We start from the raw sequence: 21,318 nt of genomic DNA, 5'->3' as shown, positions 1-21,318 counted from the left end.
ACCAACTTGAAAATGTTTTCACAAAGTAAAATTTATATCAAAACAGTCACTGCTTAACATAGAAAGGAGAAAAACACAGGACAAATGTGGGACACTACTGACTAAAGTGAAGAAAAATGTGAAACCTAATTGCTATTCTAAATCACATACAAAATATCAATGCTATACACTAATATGATATCAAAACAATAAATCAGAAAATACAGAAAAAACACAAATAGTAGTACAGAAATTTATCCATACATACGTAGGGAAAGATCCACACTAGCAAAAAAAAAAAAAAAAAAACTTCATAAACAAAAAAAAAATAGATTGGGCATGGTGGCGCATGGCTATAATTCTAGTACTTAGAAGGCTGAGACAGGAGAATTCCTGCAAGATCAAGGATAGTCTGGGCTATAAAGTGAATCGAAGGCCAGCCTGAACTGCATAGAAAAATCTTGTGTCAAAATGATCAATCAATCAATCAATCAATGGATCCATAACACTGATAAATTGTATCTAACTGGTCCTTGAATATTTTCACTGTGTCCTTCAAAGATGTTTTAACTTTTAAAGATTGAAATTTTTACATGGCCAGAATTTACTAAGTTACAAAGCACAAAAAAATTAGAAAATAATTAACAAGCAAAGCTATGCCTCATACCTTTGGAGTCTTCTCATCCATATTTGAATACGTTTGTACTATTCCTTTTCCTTGCACTTGGTTATTATCTGTTTTATCACTTTGTTTCTGGTCTCTTTTATCTTCTGTAGGGTTTATTTTTTGGGATGTTTCCACAATAATTGTTCCCAAATTTTCAGAGGTCTGTGTTTCAGAATCACTGCTTTTAAAAAATGCGAAAAAAATGACAACATAAAATTCAAGAAAAGTTTTTATGCGTTATTTCATTAAGTTTTAAGACCAAGTAATGTAGTACACATTGCATATAAAGGTGTAAGTTTAACTTGGGCATTTGTTGGTCCTCAATATTAAAAGGAAACAGTTTAAATATATTTTATAAAATTATAGAATCATCTCAAGAAAATAGGTATCTAATATCAAATTCCTATGAGCATCACTTCTAAAGAATTTCCACCAAATGTTAAATTAAAAAGCACATGCTTTAACACTTCCAGAGTTTGAGCATGCACCCCCTTCTGAACTAGGCCCACAAGGTTTAATTTTCTTTCTTTGTACTTTTGAGACAGGGTTTCACTATGTAATTCAGGCTGGCTTTGAAATCACTTTGTAGTGAGTACAAACTTGCAATAATTCTCCTGCCTGAGCCTCCCAAGTGCTGGGATTACAGGCATACACCAAGGTTTAATTTTTCTAACTGAAAGTTCCTCTTCAGTACAAAATTTTAATCTCCTAGGCTTTTACTCATTCACTTGTTTCATTCCTTATGGCCATTTATCATTCAACAAAGTATCTGTTAAATAGTAACTATGGGTTACACACTTCTTCAGGGAAAAAGTACTAAATAAATAAAATAGAAAAAAAGCCCCACCCCAGTCTTCATGGAACTTTTTTCACAATGGTGACTGGAGATTAGGTACGAAACAAGAATAAGTAAAATATATAGCATCATAATACTAATACATTAAAGAGAAAAAAATTATAGAAGAGAGATTTAAATATTTGAGGTAAAATAAAACATGTCCTTTTCCCACATGCATGACCTTTCAACTATTTTGCCATAGTTATATGTTGCTCAAGATACCACCTTTTAAAAAATGTTTCTAGTATATATGCTTCTGAGAAGCTTTACTAACCCCTCACTATTGAACAGCTTAACACAACGAGGCATCAATTTCATATTCCAGCTACAGGTACTTTGTAGAAATTCTGGTAGATGCAGACTAAAATTCTGTTACCTTCTTGGTCATATACATTATGATGTATATTCACTAACATTTAAGAAAACTTTAACTATTTCTATGTAGATTATTACAAAACCCCATTATTTTCTCATCATGTTGCTGAACAAACAGCATTTTATAACAATGTAAACCACCTTATACTCTTGTATAACTATATCTTCCTAGTATATTGAGATCTTTTCAGATCTTGTATTTTCCATTTCTTTTAATGCCATGCTACCCACATGCTTGATAAACATTCTTCATTAGAATTCAGTTTTATCATATCTTTACAAATATAATAGATTAATCTAATAAGACTTTTCCTTGAAGAATCTGAGCTTTAAAAAATTTACAAAGTATTGTTTATAATATTCTATATTTTTATTTAAGATTTATTTCACAAAACATTGAGGTAAAAGCTCTTGCTTACAATAAATAACAGTAAAGGTAAAACATAAGATTGAAAGCAAGACTTGTTAGGAAACTTCTTGTAAGATACCAGAAAACTGATCATGGAGAGCTTTAATGTTGATAGCGATAAAAGTGATGAAAAGTGTTAAGATTCTAGAAAATTTTTAGAGAAATGCACTAGGATTTCCTGATGGTTCAGATATAGATTCTCAGTAGGTAGAATATGGCTAATCTGAGTAACACAAGATTTTGGTCAGAGTAACAACAGTGTAAGAATAGAGTTACCATTACATAAGAGGAACACAAGAGCTCACACAGATTTTGTATGGGAAACATCAGAAGTATGGGTTAGAAATTGTCCGGCGCCGCTTCCGTCCCGCGGAATGGAGCACACGAACACTTAGCCTCTGCGAGCACCTTTATTGACTGGGCAGCAACCTCAATACATGTCCGTCCTTAACGGCTTCTTCCGTGTTGTGTGTCGGGCACTTCCTATACTTGGGCTTATATAGCTAATGTTATCCAATCATGGGATTACACGTGGGGACAGGCGATTGGGCGGCAACAAGGAAGCAATCAATCATTACCATATATGGCGGGGACAGTAAGCCGAGCAAGAACCAGGAAGCAGGATGTGTGCGCCATCTTGGGCACACGATGGGCGGGGGAGCAGCGAGGCGGTAGGTGGATGCCATCTTGTGGCTATATTCTCATGGGTAATACGGCAGGCTCCCAACATCTCCCCCTTTCTTATTTACAAGGAAGGACAGCGAGACCTTCCAAGTGACTACAGAGGTCTGTACCCCGCTGTGCATGGCTCTGAGGTCATCCCCCGGCACAGGTTGGCCACCCCCGCGTCGGAAGGGACCTCCAAGCCTCATCCTTTTGCGCAGGGCTAGGGTAATTCGGATGAAACCTAGATGCATACAGACATATAGCCTGACATCTCTCTTCAAAAACCCCAAGAGTAGAATGTCATGCAGTACCATCTGGTCTCGCACCTTGGTACCTCACGCTGTCTTAATGGAACGGGGCCTGTCTTAGGTTGAGCAAGGTGGGGTACCTTGATCTTACCCGTTTTCGGCTCGCCCATTTAGCATCCTTATAACTGATGCTCTGCAACATGAAGGAGATATGCAGCCGCCCGACCACCAGATGGGCCAGCCTCCACCAGCTGCATAGCCGCCATGGCTGTAAATCTGACTTGTTGTTGAGTCTGCATCAAGCGATCAAGCAAGCATTTAACAACCACTAATCCAACCAGGATAGCAACAGCAATAAAAATCCAGGTAGTCAAATTGGGCCAGGAGAACCAAGAGGTGACATGATTCCATAAACCTTTTAGAACATCACTCAGGGTAGACAAATCAAATCTAACCGGGTTCAACTGAATTTTTTCTATTTCGTCTAATTCCTGACTAACAATCATTGACAGGTTGTGAAATTTTGGCAAATAATTGTCCTGCAGCCATTTAGTCATAGTCTTTGTAGTTTCAGTCAGGTTGGTGCGAACAGGGGTGACACAGACCCGGAAAGGCAGCCACCTCTGATCACAGAGTTGAGTGGCAACCTGCCACAATGCATCAATCTCCTGCCCGATGAGCTGGATCTCTTCTTGTAGCCGAAGTATAGCCTGGCTGTTAAGCTCAATCTGTTGCCTTTGAGCCTTGATGGTCTCTCGTGTGGCGTTGCTCAGCCGATTGACTGCATCCATGGTCAGCGTGAGCTGCTCGGAGGTCCATGCCTGCAAAACAGCCTGTCCCACTGCAGGGACAAACAGAGAAGAGACCACCCCCGCTGCCTGCCACAACCAATCTTTTATCCCTCCTTTTGTTCTGGTTGGCAACGAGGAGAGTGTCCTGGGCTTGGACGGGAACCCAAAGATAGCTTGGACGATATGCTAGAATGGCGAAGGCCGGGTAACCAGTCCAACAATTAGAAAGTGAGCAAGAGGTCTCATTTTAAGCAACAACCACAGCGATAAGGCGAGGGGGCCGCAGTTAACATTGCCCATCTTAACAAAATTAAAGAGCCCCGAGGCGCAATAGCCAACAGAGGCCTGCCCTTCTTTTTTGGGCAATGTCGATCCCCGCAAGGGGTCGACCAGTAGATCCCTTAAAGTGCATCCACCAAGGGCCGGGTTAAGCCGCCGCTCACCCACAGGTACGTACCGTTTTTCAACACAGTCACAGGAGCCGCAGAAGGCACGGGAATGGTTTCGAGTCCCCGTACGGGCCACCAGCTGTCCGGCGCCGCTTCCGTCCCGCGGAATGGAGCACACGAACACTTAGCCTCTGCGAGCACCTTTATTGACTGGGCAGCAACCTCAATACATGTCCGTCCTCGATGGCTTCTTCCGTGTTGTGCGTCGGGCACTTCCTATACTTGGGCTTATATAGCTAATGTTATCCAATCATGGGATTACACGTGGGGACAGGCGATTGGGCGGCAACAAGGAAGCAATCAATCATTACCATATATGGCAGGGACAGTAAGCCGAGCAAGAACCAGGAAGCAGGATGTGCGCGCCATCTTGGGCACACGATGGGCGGGGGAGCAGCGAGGCGGTAGGCGGACGCCATCTTGTGGCTATATTCTCATGGGTGATACGGCAGGCTCCCAACAAGAAATTACATATCTAAGCATGACATTAAGTTGACTGTTGGGTTTACAAATCTAAAGTTTAAGATTGAGGTTGGTTAGGATATATGAATTTGGACATGACTGATATAAAAGTGGCAAAGATTTAAGAAAAGATTAAGAACAATGCTGAGCTTACAAAAGAATACTGAAAGAACAAACCAAACCAAAGAAAAGGCCCAAAGACTGAGGATATTGAAAACTAAGACATTTAGAGAAAAGGGAAATCAACTAATGACACTCTACTTGAGAAAATAAGCTGTGTAATATGGTGAAGTACAGTAATAAGAGGTACAAAGCAACTGGGTAAAATGTAGCTGAGAAGTGAAATAAAATGAGAATTGAAGAAATTACCATCAGACTTGACAATTCTTTTTTTTTTTTTTTTAATCAGCACCGGAAATTGGACTCACAGCCACAAGCTTGCAAGGCAGGCGCTTATGCCACTGAGCTAAATCCCCAGCCCCAGATTTGACAATTCTAGAAAATAATTATTTTAAAGGGATAACGCACTAACAGGATACAAAAACTTTTTCATGCTTTTCTGCCATTGACAGTACAGATAAAGGACTAGAAGACATAAGAATACTAAGAGTGAAACTTTTGGAATCCAGACATAGGCCTCCTAATTTCTCCAAAGTAATTAGAATCTGGCTAATCTGGGAAACACACTGGTTGGCTTTGATGCCTATCGGCATAGAATGTATCTTTCTTCGTGGCTCTTTACAAATAACTTTGTTTCTCTAATGATACATCTTCAGCAACCATAAATCTTTTGAGTTCAACTTTACATATTATTCCTTTTGAGCTAAAAAATAAGTTTTTAAAATTTTTCTGAATTTTTGCCTTCTGCACCAATTCTCCCTGTAAATCTTGGTAATACTAGCAGTGTATCCATGTCACAACATAAATGTTGGCCTGTCTTGAAATATCTTCTACCAGAATAGTCTATGCCCTTAATCCTAGACTGCTGCAAAGCCTCAAAACATGGACAAAACATAGACAAATAAAGGATAGAGTGATAATAATATGATAATCTCAATAGGCACAGAAAAGGCATTTGATAAAATTCTATAACCATTTATGATAAAATCACAGAATTCACCATGCATAAAATGAACATGTCTCAGCAAAATAAAAGTCACTTACATTAAGCCATGAGGTAACATTATCCTGAATGAATAAAAGCTGAAAGCTTTCTCTCTACTATCTAGAATAAAACACAGAAATCTACTTTTTTATTCAATATAGTATTAGAAGTCCTAGCTAGATCAATCAGACAAGAGAAAGAAACAAAGGGTACTGAAATTAGAAAAGAGGAATCACAGATGTTTGCAGATGACATAATCTTGTATGTAGAAAAGATTCTGCCAAATAGCAATTAGAACAAATAAGCAAATTCAGTAAAGTGGTAGGATACAAAATTAACATACAAAAATCAGTACCATAGCTCTATGGAAACAGAAATCAAGAAAAGCAATTCCATCTACAATGGCAAGTTGTACAAATACAATGAAAAAAAATACTTAAACATAAATTTAAACAAAGAGATAAACGTATCTATAATGAAAATTTTAACCTACTGATTAACAAAAGACAGAAAACAATGAAAAAAACATTCTAAGTCCATATATGGGCAAAATAAATCTTATGGAAATGCTCACATTACCCAAAGGAATTCACAGATTCAATGGAACTGTTATCCAGATATCAATGACAACCTTCACAGAACTAGAATACTAACTATTGAGGGGAATCACAAAATCCCTGAAGAGATAAAACTATCTTGAAAGCACAGAATTTAAAAAAAATTATCATCAGCTATGAAGACAGCTCACATATAAGCTATTCACTGCCTGTCCTTTGACACATCCTGCTTTCCCTCAAGCTGATTATGCCCAGCTGAGGGTACAGTCTTTAGGAGACAATGTGAGGCAGGGATTGTGACGTAGACAGGGGCCAAAACTGGGACACTAGCACAGAGCAAAAAACTGCTGCTGCAGCACACCTGAGGGCTGAATTTGTCTTTGCTGCCACTGGCCTACAGGGGCAGAGTCTCAGGGAGCTGCCAGCACACAGGGAGTCCAGAAAGGAGCCACTTTTGCTCCTGAATTCTGTACCCTGGCTCCTGTGAACAGTCAACTCCCAACTTGGGAGTTTCTTGACCCTTGCCATGAATGAGCAGAGGACCCACACACTGACTGACCTGCTTTTAGATTAAGACAATGCACTGGGAGAGAAGGTAAGCCTAGAGGGCTCACAGATCCAAGGAGGAACAACAGATTGAACCAGCAGCATTGGCGCCAAGGAACGCTCACAGTTAGTATATATAACTGAGGCTAGAGTTATATAAGAAAGCCACTATAGCACCTGCCATAATAGAGAGGGCTGAATCAAGAAACATTTTGAAAAGGGTTATTTAAGGTTCAGCCACCAAAATACTAAAGAACAACTTTAATTCAGGGTTTTCAATTCAGTCCAGATTTTCCAGTATTACCACACACACTCACTAGGTGACAAACAGCTGCAGAAGACATTCACAGAAAGGGTACAGATAGACACAGATACTCTGAAAACAAAAATCAAAAAGGGAAGGACACAGGGCTTTATTCTCCATGGGAAAAGCCGGACGTTAGTATGATTTTCCAGAGGCGGCTGGATCTAACATTAGTAAAACCATAAGTCTGCTATAAACATTTCCTGGCTCCCTATATCCAGAAAGAGATCAGTGGTATGCCTCCACATCTACCAAAGTGAACATGGATACACCTCAAGTTGGCTGGTTGGCACAGTCCAGGTACAAAGACAGAGGAACTGCTGGAGCAGGAAGGTTACCTCACATAACTTTAGGTCATGAAACTAGGCAGAAAAAATTGGTACTTGATGGATTCCAAGGCTGAAAATTCTAGAAAAGAATCACTCATTCATTGTTCATATTTTATTATCTAGTTCTTTTGTAGCTCTTATTCTTAAGATTTTGGTTACACTTAGTTGGTTTATTATATTTTGTGGGAGATTTGTGAAAATAACAAAAACCTGCCTCTGCTATAGCCTTTTTCCAGCAGTAACAGCTTTTAAAATTAAAAATATTTGTTGTTAACAGAAAGGGCATCTTAGGTGTCTACAAAGTGGTTCTTGTCATGCTTGTTAATCTCTATATAACACCTGGGTCTCCAACTGACATATTTATAATCTCATTCGCTGAATCATCTGCTCAGCCATTAGTATTACCTCTCCATATCATTGCAAGTTTTCTATTGGATTGTTTTTTATGTAACAATTCATAAGTGATCTTTAAATATTCTGAATATTAATCTTTTACCTTGTGGTATAAATATTTTCTTCCAATTAGTCATTGGATTCTTGGTGATTTTGTACTTTTGTCAGATTTTATACTTACTATTTTTTTCATATTTGATTCTGAAGTTTCATACCCTGGTTTTAAGCCTGCTTCTATAGATTCTGCAAGGAGTCTCCTAATTTCATATAATATTCTTATAATTTTCACACTTTTATTAAGTCTCAAATACAGAGACTTTTATTTACTGTATTCAGAAGTCAAATAAATAGCCAATGAATATGTTGAATAAATAAATGAATCTATTCTTTATAATGTTATACACATAGTCTGATCTTCCACCAAAAACTTAATAAAAGTAATTCTATAATTTTACACTAAGGTAGCATGTGAAAAAATTTACTATCTTTTTATTTTATTAGGCCTGAAGGTGTATCTGTGATTGTTTGACTAGCAAACAGAAGGCCCTGTGTTTGATCTCCAGCATCAAAAAAAGTAGGGGCTGGAGTATTTGGCAGAGATAATTATATTTAAATCACATCATTTTAATTCTTTCAAAGTTTTCAATGTCAGTCCTAATGTTCTTTCCATTTTCAGTTATACGACAGTGTATTTACTCACATTAGCATCTAGTATAATGCTTTTCAAAAATGTAGCTCGCGGAATTTGAGAGATAGCAGGTGCTAGAACTCTCTGACTTCTTTGGAAGTAGGTTTTAAGACCCTAATATACCCTCATATACCTCATATATACCTTCCCTCTACCTGGAAGAAAGGAGCTTCTCCTTATCTCCAGAGTCTGGAAAGTATCAAGCAGAAATGAGATGGTAGGATTTATTCCTGAATCAAAAAAGGAAAGTCCAAGATCCTTTATGTCTTTTAAGAAATTTCGAATGAGAATAAAATGTACTGATAAAGACAGAAATTTAACTAGAATAAAAAGATGAGAATTATGACTATTTAATATATGTTTGAGAGTATCTAGGTGAACCTCTCACCTCCATCAAAAGGACTTAAGTAGGTGTGCAGGAGCCTTGGTGACCCATCCCCTAACACGAAGGACATCAGCAGGCCTGCGACAACTTTGGTGCCCCCACCTAAAGCGCCTTGGTGGGCCATCAGGAGCCTCAGCAAACCCTCCCCTGATCCAGAGGAACTCAGTGGCCAGTAGGAGTTTTGATGATAACTCCTCCCACTGGAGAAACTCCATAGGCTGGCTAAAGCAGAGGTAAATCCTTCCTTCACTTGGAGGACCCTGGGTGAGCCTGCAAGAGTGTTGGTGAGGCCTCCCCCAACCAAAAGGAACTCAGGTGAGCCTGCAAGACTCCCAATGACACAGTAGAGCCCTGGCTGGGACACATACCATGGAAGGTGGGTCTGGAGGTCAGGAAAAGATTGAAACAGCTGTAACAATATACGCTAAGGGTTGGTTCACATCAATACCCCTGGACTAACTCAGGACACTGAGTAAGACACACTTGATGGACAGGTGAGACTAGAGGGATTAAAAAGACTCAAATATGAAGCAAGAGTGAAAATGACAAGAAGAAAAAGCAAAATGCAGTCTCAGATCTCCAGCTCATCTAGAACAAGTACAGGAGACACAGACAAAGAAGCAAATGGAAGACACATACCTGAAATTTCTGAAAAGATAACAAGTGAAGTAAAGAAATAATTCCATGAGGCTACACAAGGAATTAGATTTAAGAAACTCTCAGATTAAAAAAAAGTAACTACTTTAATGAAGCAATTGCTTAGCACAGCCAGAGAAGACATAGATTTAAAAAAATACAACATCACAGGAAAATGATGGAAACTGTGAATAATCAACATAGGAAATAAATATAATGCATAAAATAGATTCAAAGAAATATCTAGAAAATTAAAAACTCCACTGACAACTGGCAAACCGCTTGACTAAAGCTGAAAATAGGTTTTCAGACCTTGAAGACTGAGGATTGCGGCTGGTGATCATGAAAAGAAAGATCCCTTAAAACTAATCAGGGACCATCAAATAACAATTCAACAGCTCTAAGATGATGCAAAGAAAAACAATTTAAGACTGATTGGTGTCAATGAAAAAAACAAGAGTCAACATGAATGACATTAAAAAAAAAAAAAAAAAAACTGTTTGTAAAAGTAAACAGGAGAAAACTTCCCAAGCATGGAAAAAGAATCTGACATACAAATAAATGAGGCATACAGAACTCCAAAAACCCAATACCAAAATAAATCTACATACAGACATATAATAACCAAGATCCCAAAATTTTAACACAAAAACAATATTAAAATTTGTTATAGAAAAGAAATAGATCTTCTTTAAAGGAAAGGCCATTAGAATCACGGCTAACTACTCAACACAAAACCTCATGTCAAGAACAGCTTGGAGTGAAATATTTCAAGCCCTGAAAGAAAACAACTTCCAACTCAAAATATCTTTCAAAATTAATGGAGAAATAAGGTACTTCCATACCAAAGAACTGAAGTAATTCATGTCTACAAAGTCAACTCTAGAAAGAGTACTGAAAGATACTCTAGACAGAGATTTTAAGAAAGAAGGCCATAACTCCCAGAACACCAGAAAGAAACCATCAGTCGGTACAAACAATTAAACAGAAGGGAAAAGCAAGGAACCAACAACAGTAAAATAACATCACAAAGGTAAGCTAACACATATCAGTTGTAACCATCAGTGAAAATGGCCTCAATTCACCAATCAACAGAAACAAACTATCAGAATGGATCAAGAAACAAGATTCGACAAAATACTGAATAGAAGAAACATATATAACTCAAAAAGAAACTGACAGATTGAAAATCAAAGGTTGGAAAATAATACTTAATGCCACAAGAACCCAGAAAAAAGCAGGGGTAGCTATTCTATGTGCAGACAATGTGAACTTCAAATAAAAAGTGATCAAAAGAGATAAAGTCACTACATACTTGTTAGGAGAAAAATCCATGAAGAGATAACAATCATAAATATATGAACCAAATATAGAAGCACAAATTATATTATACAAATATTAAACAGATATGAAAAATAAAATAAGCAAAAGCACAATTGGAACAGAGGACCTTCATACTCTGTGGTCACAAAGAGACAGATCAACTAAACAAAGAGCAAAGAACTGATTCAAACACATGAACAAATGAACCTAGTGGACATTTACAGAATGTTGCTCCCAGTAACATCAGAATACATATTCTTTTTAGGTTCACATGGGATGTTCTCTAAAAGACCATATACTATTGCATAGAACATGCTTAAGCAAATGTAGACAAACTAAAATTATGCATGTAATCTGAATGCAGTGCACTGAAACTGGAAATTAATGGCAAAAGAAACAGCAAAAACTTCATGAATAAACTGGGCAAGCCGGTAATCCCGGCACCCAGGAGGCTAAGACAGAAGGATCATTCTAAATTTGAGACAGCCAGGGCTACAAAGTGAGCTCCAGACTAGTATAAACTGCCTAGTGAATTCCAGCCTTAAAAAACGAAAAACAAAAAAATGAAACAATATCTACAATCAAATGAAAATGCAGATACAAGATAACACAACCTGTGGAATGAATGAAAGCAGTCCTAAAAGGCAAACAGTGTTAAATTTGCAAATCAGAAAAACATAATGAATACAAATAAACAACTTAACACTGTAACTCAGACTTCTTGAAAAAGAAAAGTCAAGATCAAAGCTCACAGAAAGGAGGAAATTATAAAAATCAGAGCTGAAATTGATGCAATTGAGACTAAGAAAACAACACAAAGAATTAATGAATTCAAGATATGGTTCTTTGAAAGGATAAACAAAATTGATTAACCCCTAGCCAAATTTATCAAGAAAAGGAAAGAAAAAACTCAAATTTGTGCAATGAGGAATAAAAAGGACAAAATTGCTATAGATCCTGTAGAAATTCTATAGATCATCAGTACCTACATCAAAAATGTTTACTTACATAGATTGGAAAATATAGAAAATGGACAGATTCCTAGAAATGCATGAATTATCAAAGCTGAATCAAGAAAGTATAAAAGTATGAATAACCCAATATTAGTTACAGAAATTTAAAGCATAATTAAAAACATACCAACAACAATAACAACAAAAAGCCCAGGTCCTGATGGATTCACAGTTGAATTCTACAAGAAATTTAGATAAGATTCAATGCCCTGTGTATTACTCTGATACTAAAGACCCAGCCAAAAAAGAGAACTATAGGCTAGTTTCCCTAAGGAAAATAGAAGCAAAAATTTCTCAGTAGGCATCCACCTCCCCATTTCGGCTGCTCTTGGAGAACTGTGGAGTTTCCAGCAAGTAGGCGGGCGCACACTATCCCTGGAGCCCAGCCTATTTGGGACTCCTGCACCTCACCATTGGTGTGCAGAGGAAGGGCTGGGCAGATGTGGGGTGCTTGCATTCGCCTCCCCATGTGTCTGGGGGACTGTGGATATCTCAGCAAGCAGGGAAGCACCGCAGCCCCTGTGGCCTGCGGTAAGTGCTCAGTGCACTCTGCCCAAAACCCAGACTGTTCAGGACCCTCCAGGCTTCCAAGTGCAGTGAAGTGGATAAGTGGGTTTGAGGCATCTACATCCGCCTCCCCACTCCGGCTGTGCTTGGAGAACTGTGGAGTTTCCAGCAAGTAGGCGGGAGCACACTATCCCCGGAGCCTAGTCTATTTGGGACGCCTGCACCTCACCATCGGTGTGCAGAGGAAGGGCTCCGCGGATCTGGAGCATCCACCTCCCCATGTGTCTGGAGGACGGTGGATATCCCAGCAAGCAGGGGAGCATCGCAGGTGTCACAGGCCCCACAGCCTGCAGTAAGTGCTCATTGCACTCTGCCCAAAGCCCAGACTGTTAGGGACCCTCCAGGCTTCCAGGTGCAGTGAAGTGGGTAAGTGGGTTTGAGGCATCCACATCTGCCTCCCCATTCCGGCTGCGCTTGGAGAACTGTGGAGCTTCCAACAAGCAAGTGGGTGCACAGTGTCCCTGAAGCCCAGCTTATTTGGAACTATGGAGTTCTAAACAGGCAGAAGAGGGCCATTGGTTCTACAGGCCCAGTGGCTTGGGGTAACTGGGTGCCAGAGTCTCAGGAGCTGCGAACACAGAAGGGGATTTCCAAAAGACCCTGAGGAAACTTTGAAATAACACTTGAAACACAGAAATATAAGAAAATGACAAAACGAAAGACCAAAGTACAACCTCAAACCTCCAGCCCATCTCAAGAAACCTTAGGAGCAAGGTATATAGAAGAAAATATATGACATTCACCTCAAATATCGGACATAATAGCTACTGAAATTAACAAGCAACACCAGGAAGCTTTAAAGGAATTCAAACTTGAAATATACTCCCAGGTAAAAGAAGAAATGATAAAAGAAATGAAAGAGATTCTGAATATATCTAAAGAAAACACAGTTAAAAAATGGGAGGAACTAAACAAAAAGATAGAATCCCTAGATGAGCAATATAAGAAACAAACACAATACATAATGCAGATGCGCAGAGATATACAGGAAATAAAAAACTCCACTGAAAGTTGTAAAAACCACCTCAATGAAAGTGAAGATAGAATTTCAGACCTTGAAGACAGGATTGCAGCTAGTGAACAGGAAAGGAAAGATCTTTTAAAAATAACTAGAATCAGGAAACAACAATTCAACAACTGTAAGATGATGCAAAGAAAAACAACATAAGAATGATAGGGATTAATGAAAAAGAAGGAGACAACATAAAGGATGTCAAGAGGATATTTAGAGAAGCAATAGCTGAAAATTTCCCAAGCATGAGATCAGAAACCAACATCAGGATCAGTGAAGCATATAGAACTCCAAATAGTCATAACCAAAATAAAACTACACCCAGACATATAATAATCACCATGCCAGAAATCCAATACAAGAATAGATTATTAAAAGCTGTCAGAGAGAAAAGACAGATCACTTATAAAGGAAAACCTATCAGAATCACAGCAGACTTCTCAGCACAAACAATAAAGTCAAGAAGAGCATGGAGTGAAGTATTCCAGATCCTAAAGCAAAATGATTTCCAACCTAGACTGATGTATCCTAGAAAACTATCATTCAAAATTGGTGGTGAAATACGATACTTCCATGACAAAGAACAGCTGAAGAACTTCATGAACACCAAACCAACCCTGCAAAAAATATTGAAAGTCAGTTTAGATACACAAAGGAAAAAACCACTAAGCAAAGCAGATAATTAAACAGAGCAGAAAGATAAAGATGCAACAGCAGAGAGATAACATGTCAACAATAAAACAGCATTTAACAGTAATAACCATTAATGTAAATGATCTCAATGCACCAAACAAAAGAAACTGACTAGCAGAATGGATCAAGAAACAAAATCCAACCATATGCTGTTTACAGGAAACCCATCTAACCCGGAAGGATACTCACAGACTGAAAGTCAAAGGATGGAAAACAATACTTCATGCAGCAGGAATCCAAAAAAAGGCAGGAGTAGCCATGCTGTTTGCAGACAACATGAACTTTAAGCCAACAATGACCATAAAGGACAAAGAAGGTCACTACATACGCGTTAGGGGAAAACTCCAAGAGGAAGCGATAACTATCTTAAATATATGCACCAAACTCTAGAGCACCCAGTTATATAAAACAACTACTAACAGAAATGAAAACTCAAATTATCAGTAATATATTGTAACAGGAAACCTTAATATGCCATTGACACCAAGGGACAGATCAACCAGACAGAAAATCAGCAAAGAAATAACAGAACTGAATCACACCTGCGAACCAATGAATTTGATAGACATATACAGAATGTTCCAGCCAACAACATCAGAATACACATTCTTCTCAGCAGTACATGGATCATTCTCTAAAATAGACCATATATTAGCTCACAGAACATATTTAAACAAATGCAAAAGAGTTGAAAACATCCCTTGCATGTTATTGGATCATAGTGCTCTGAAATTAGAAATTAATGATAAAAGATACTGCAAAAATCCCACAAACACATGGAAAGTGAATAACACACTCTTGAGTAATCAGTGGGTCACAGAAGAAATTAAAGAAGAAATTAAACAATACCTAAAAGAAAATGAAAACGCAGACACGGCTTACCGGAATTTGTGGGATGCAATGAAAGCCATCCTCAGAGGAAAATTTATTGCACTGAGTTCCCACATCAGGAAAACAGAACGAATACAAATAAATAACTTGATGCTACACCTCAAACAGCTAGAAAAAGAAGAGCAAGTGAAGCCCAAAGCCAAAAGAAGAGAGGAAATTATAAAAATCAGAGCAGAAATCAATGCAATAGAGACTAAGAAAACAATCCAAAGAATCAACGAGTCAAAGAGTTGATTCTTTGAAAGAATAAATAAAATCGATAAGCCCCTAGCCAACCTTATTTTAAAAAGGGATGAAAAAGCTCAAATTCATGCAATAAGAAATGAAAAAGGTGAAATCACTACAGACTCTATAAAAATACAGAAGAGCATTAACACCTATTCCAAAAACCTTTACATAACACAGAAGAAACAGACAGATTCTTAGAAACATATGAAGTACCAAAGCTAGATCAAGAGGATGTAAAACTGTTGAATAACCCAATCTCTGTTGATGAAATTGAAAATGTAATTAAGTCCTTACCTACAAAGAAGAGCCCAGGCCCACATGCATTCACTGCAGAATTCTACAAGAAATACAAAGAAGACCTAATGCCGACACTCCTCAAACTAATCAATGAAATTCCTAAGTCATTCCTGGAAGCAAATATTACTCTAGTACCAAAACCTGACAAAGACCCAACTAAAAAGGAGAACTATAGACCAATCTCCCTAATGAACACAGATGCAAAAATCCTCAATAAAATATTGGCAAATAGGATGCAGCAAATCATCAAGAACATTATACACCGTGACCAAGTGCGATTCATCCCAGAAATGCAAGGATGGTTCAACATACGTAAATCAATAAATGTAATCCACCATATCAATAAAGCCAAAAGTAAGAATCACATGATCATTTCTATAGATGCAGAAAAAGCCTTCGATAAGGTCCAACATTCATTCATGATAAGAACTTTACAGAAAATTGGAATAGATGGTCTTTACCTCAATATAATAAAGGCCATTTATGACAAACCAACAGCCAGCATCATACTAAATGGCCAAAAATTGAAAGCCCTTACTTTAAAATCAGGCACAAGACAAGGATGTCATTTATCACCACTCCTATTTAATATAGTACTGGAAGTACTAGCCAGAGCAATTAGGCAAGAGAGAGAAATAAAAGGGGTAAAGATAGGGAAAGAAGAAGTTAAATTATCATTGTTTGCAAACATGATACTCTACATAGAAGACCCCCTAAACTCCACTGAAAGACTCTTAGATATAATAAATAAATTCAGTAGTGTAGCTGGATACAAAATCAATACTCAGAAATCAATAGCATTCCTATACACTAACAACAAAATCACAGAGAGGGAAATAAGAGAAACCACACTCTTCACATTAGCAAGCAAAAACAATGAAATATTTAGGAATCACTCTTACAAAAGAAGTGAAAGACCTATACAGGGAAAATTATAATACATTGAAAAAAGAAATTGAAGATGATCTCAGAAAATGGAAAGACATCCCTTGCTCATGGATAGGAAGAACAAAAATTGTGAAAATGGCCATACTCCCAAAACTGTTATACAGATTCAATGCAATCCCAATAAAAATACCATCAATATACCTTATAGATCTAGAGAAATCACTCCTAAAATTCATCTGGAACCAGAAGAGACCTAGAATAGCAAAGGCAATTCTAAGCAGCAAAGGCAAGTCAGGAGGCATCACAATGCCTGACTCGAAATTATACTACAAAGCAACAGTAGTAAAATCAACCTGTTATTGGAATCAAAACAGAGCCGAAGATCAATGGAATAGATTAGAAGATACAACCACAACTATAAACACACTCAACCACCTCATCTTTGATAAAGGAGCCAAGCAGGTTCACTGGAAGAATGACAGTCTCTTTAATAAATGGTGCTGGAAAAACTGGCTCTCCATTTGCTGAAAACTAAAGCTAGACCCATGTCTATCACCATGTACTAAATTAAAATCTAAATGTGTCAAAGATCTGAATATTCAAACAGAAACACTAAATCTATTGGAAGACAAATTGCGTAAAAACCTTGAAGACATAGGAGTAGGTAGAGAATTCATGAACAGGACCCAAACCGCACGGGAAATACTTCCCTGAATCAATAACTGGGACCACTTCTTATTAAAAAGTTTCTGCATGTCAAAAGAAATCTCCAGCATAGTAAAAAGAAATCTCACAAACTGAGAAAAGATTTTAGTGAACTCTCTCTCTCAGACAAGGGACTCTTGTCTAAAACATATAAAGAATTTAAAAAAACTTAGACCCCCCAAAATTCAAAGATCCAATCCAAAAATGGCCATCTGAGATGAATATGCACTTCTCAGATGAAGAAATACAAATGGCAAATAAATACATGAAAAAATGTTCATCATCATTGGTCATTACAGAAATGCAAATTAAAACCACACTGAGATACCATCTCACTCCTTAAATAATGGCCAGGATCAAGAAAACCAACAACAACAAAGGCTGGAGAGGCTGTGGGGAAATGGAACTCTCCTACACTGTTGGTGGGAGTGTAGACTGGTACAACCTTTGTGGAGGTCAGTCTGGAGATTTCTCAAAAAGCTGGGATTGGAAGTCCCATTTATTCCAGCTATTCCACTTCTAGGCATATTCCCAGAAGAACTGACAGCATCATACCACAGTGATATATGTGCATCTATGTTTATAGCAGCACAATTTGTAATCGCCAGATCTTGGAAACAACCCAAGTGTCTATCAACTGAGGAATGGATAAAAAAGTTGTGGTATTTCTATACAATGGAGTATTACTCCGCTATAAAGAAGGATCACATTGAGATATTTATCAATAAATGGGCGCAGCTTGAGACCATACTCATAAGTGAAATCAATCAATCTCGCATGTGTGAATATCGAATAGTTTTCCTAATGTAAGTAATGATTCAAATATATAAAAGTATGTGGTAATCATGATTCCCCATTATGTGGCCTTGAAGCCTTATAAAGTTTTCACTTATTAATTGGAAAGGCTTTATTCTGGGCTTCTTGATATGGAAATATTTGAAGCTATAGTATATGAAGTTTTATTCAAATATTTCAAGGAAAAAGAGACACACTATGGTAACTACTATTAAATCGGCTTATTTGGTAGTGAAGCACTAGTTTGCTGAAACAGTCATGCTTTGACCTGTATTGTTATGTTGTTATGTCCTCTTTATCACAATCTCTCCCTTATTCATTAAAAAAATTAGTTATTTTATGGTTTTTTTTTAATTAAGGGGAAAATTTTAAAAATTAGCAGAATGTATTATAGTAACTTTTTTTGATTTCCTATTAACTTGTTTTGAAGTCCTATAATACTCCCACTATCTTGTTTTGACTGATTAGACTCTGTTCCGTTCTGTATGATAGTATCAAGTTTGGAGGTATAGGCAACTACTTTGAAGGCAATAAGATTCACTAAGATGCCCATTCTGGTTTGACTATTGTCTCCTTTGGAAGTCCTGCAATGTTTACAATGTTTAAGTTTTATTGGTCTTGTTCTGTACTGTTTTGTTCAACTTTATAATACCTAATAAGAGAGACAATTCTTTTTAAGGAAACAAGAGACATTATGGTAACCACTGTTGATAACCTTGTACTCTGTTCTTACATCATGTACTATGTCTATCCTTGGTTTTGACTGACAGCTTTGTTTTTCCATATTTGACTTTATTCTCTTCCAAAAAAAAAAAAAGTAATAAGAACTAAGGGAGTAATAAAACCCAAAATGTGTAAATTTTGTTGTGAAAAGGAGAGGGAAAGAAAGTGCTCTAAGGGATACAATTGCAAGTGTGTTTAGGAGTGTTAAATAGCTGACCATATTAATGTTTTTGGTTGGATCATTGAACACAACTGTTTTGCAGTCTCACTGTTTGAATGTCCACTTTGTATGCTTTGATACTGTGACTTGAGCAACTATCTCTAAGATGATAATGTGTAATCTATTACTGGTGATTTCTTACTTTTTTTTTTTTTTTTGGTAGTTCTGTATTACTTGTACCCTTATACTGCTTTGTTTTGTTGTTTTTTCTCTTTTTCCTTTTAAATAAAATTTTTAAAAAAATTTATCAGTAAATACTAGCAAACAGAATGCAGCAAATCATTAAGAAGATTATTATACAACATGACCAAGTGAGATTCATCCCAGGAATGCAGGGATGGTTTAACATATTCAAATCAATAAATGTAATATACCATATCAACAGAAGAAAAAAGAAAAACGACATGATCATTTCAAAAGATGCAGAAAAAGCTTTTGATAAAGTGCAACACTCATTTACGACAAAAACTTTGGAGAAAATCAGAATATATAGTCTCTACCTCAATCTGATAAAAAAGACATCTATGACAAATCAATAGCCAACATCACATTAAAGAACAAAAAATGAAAACTTTCACTTTAAAATTAGGAATTAGGAAAGGAAGTCTACTATCACTACTTCTATTTAATATAGTTCTGAAAATGTTAGCCACAGCAATTAGACAAGTGTGAGACATTAAAGGAGTAAGTATAGGAAAGAAAGAAGTTAAATTATCATTATTTGCAGATGACATGAGACTCCATATAGAACATTCCAAAAACTCTACCAAAAGACTACTAGCATTGATAAGTAAATATAGCAGTATAGCTGGATACACAGTCAGTACTCAAAAATCAAAAGCATTCTTATACACAAAGGACAAATCCACTGAGAAAAATTAGAAAAATATCTTTCATAATAACATCCAAAAAATGAAACATTTAGGAGTCAATCTAACAAATGACATAAAAAAACTATTCATTGAAAATTTCGGTACTCTGAAAAAGGAGACTAAAGAGGGTATTAGGAGATGGGAAGATATTCCTTGCTCATGGATAGGAACATGGTGAAAATGGCCATACTCCCAAAATTGTTATAAGATTGAATGCAATCCCACTCAAAATATCATTAGCATACTTCACAAATCTAGGGAAAACATTCATAAAATTCATTTGGAAACAGAAGAGATCTAGAATACCAAAGGAAAGGCAGGAGGCATCACAATCCCTGACTTGAAATTGTACTACAAACCTACTGTGATAAAATCAGAGTGTTACTGGCAAAACAGAACAAAACACCAGACCTGAGGATCAATGGAACAGTTTAGAAGATGCAGACACAACTACAAACACATTCAGCCACCTTATCTTTCACAAAGGGGTCAAACATGTTCACTGGAAAGAAGACAGTCTTTTAAATAAATGGTGCTGAAAAAATCATTTTCCACTTGCTGAAGACTAAAACTAGACCCATGTCTATCATCGTGCACTGAACTACAGTTAAAATGGATCAAAGATCTAAATACTAAAACAGAAACACGGAATCTACTAGAAAACAAAGTAGGTAAAAATCCTGAAGACATAGAATTATGAGTTCAGGAAGAAAATCTAAACTGCACAGAAGTACAACAACTGGGACCTTATCTTATTAAAAAACTTTTGCATATCAAAAGAAATCACTAACAAAGTGAAAAAGACAACCTACAGAGTGGGAAAACATCTTAGTCAACTATCCCTTAGTCAATAGACTTCTATCTAAAACATATAAAAAACTGAAAAAATACTCATGCTCCCCAAATTTAAAAGTCTAATCCTAAAATGGGTATCTGAGATGAATACACAATTCTCAGATAAAGAAATACAAATGGCAAATAAATACATGAAGAAATGTTCACCATTACTGGTCATTTGAGAAATGCAAATTAAAACAGTACTGTGATTTCATCTCACTCAGGGCAGAAAGGTTGCCATCAAGAAATCAACTTGATCATAACACGTTCTGGCAAGTCTGTGGGGAAAATGGAACCATTCTCTACTCTTGGTAGGTGTGTAATCAGTACAACCACTGTGGAAATCAGTGTGAAGATTCTTCAAAAAACTAGGATTGAAGGCTCCATTTCATTCAGCTATCCTCCTTCTGTGTATTTTCCCAGAACT

At 37.0% G+C, this 21,318-nt stretch overlaps 1 protein-coding gene across 10 annotated transcripts in view; it reads right to left on the bottom strand.

Moving 5' to 3' along the window:
- The window catches only part of Cntln (centlein), a 448,833-nt gene that overhangs the window by 77,348 nt on the left and 350,167 nt on the right, over positions 1-21,318 (bottom strand). For 9 of the 10 annotated variants that reach the window (XR_010048348.1, XM_063251634.1, XM_063251626.1 and 6 more), the window contains one exon: positions 647-827. Coding sequence is in view for 9 of the 10 variants with exons in the window: in XM_063251634.1 (XP_063107704.1) it covers positions 647-827 (181 nt within the window). In the remaining variant the exon portion in view is untranslated. The remainder of the gene's footprint in view (positions 1-646; positions 828-21,318) is intronic. The other variant, XM_063251599.1, reaches the window with a different exon arrangement.

Source organism: Cavia porcellus, unplaced genomic scaffold (genome assembly GCF_034190915.1).
Source record: "Cavia porcellus strain 051 isolate PalLab524CR breed Dunkin Hartley unplaced genomic scaffold, mCavPor4.1 scaffold_1, whole genome shotgun sequence".
NCBI classification, from domain to species: domain Eukaryota; kingdom Metazoa; phylum Chordata; class Mammalia; order Rodentia; family Caviidae; genus Cavia; species Cavia porcellus.
The sequence above is the reverse complement of the archived record's forward strand: the minus strand, read 5'-3'. Positions and strand labels throughout refer to the sequence as shown.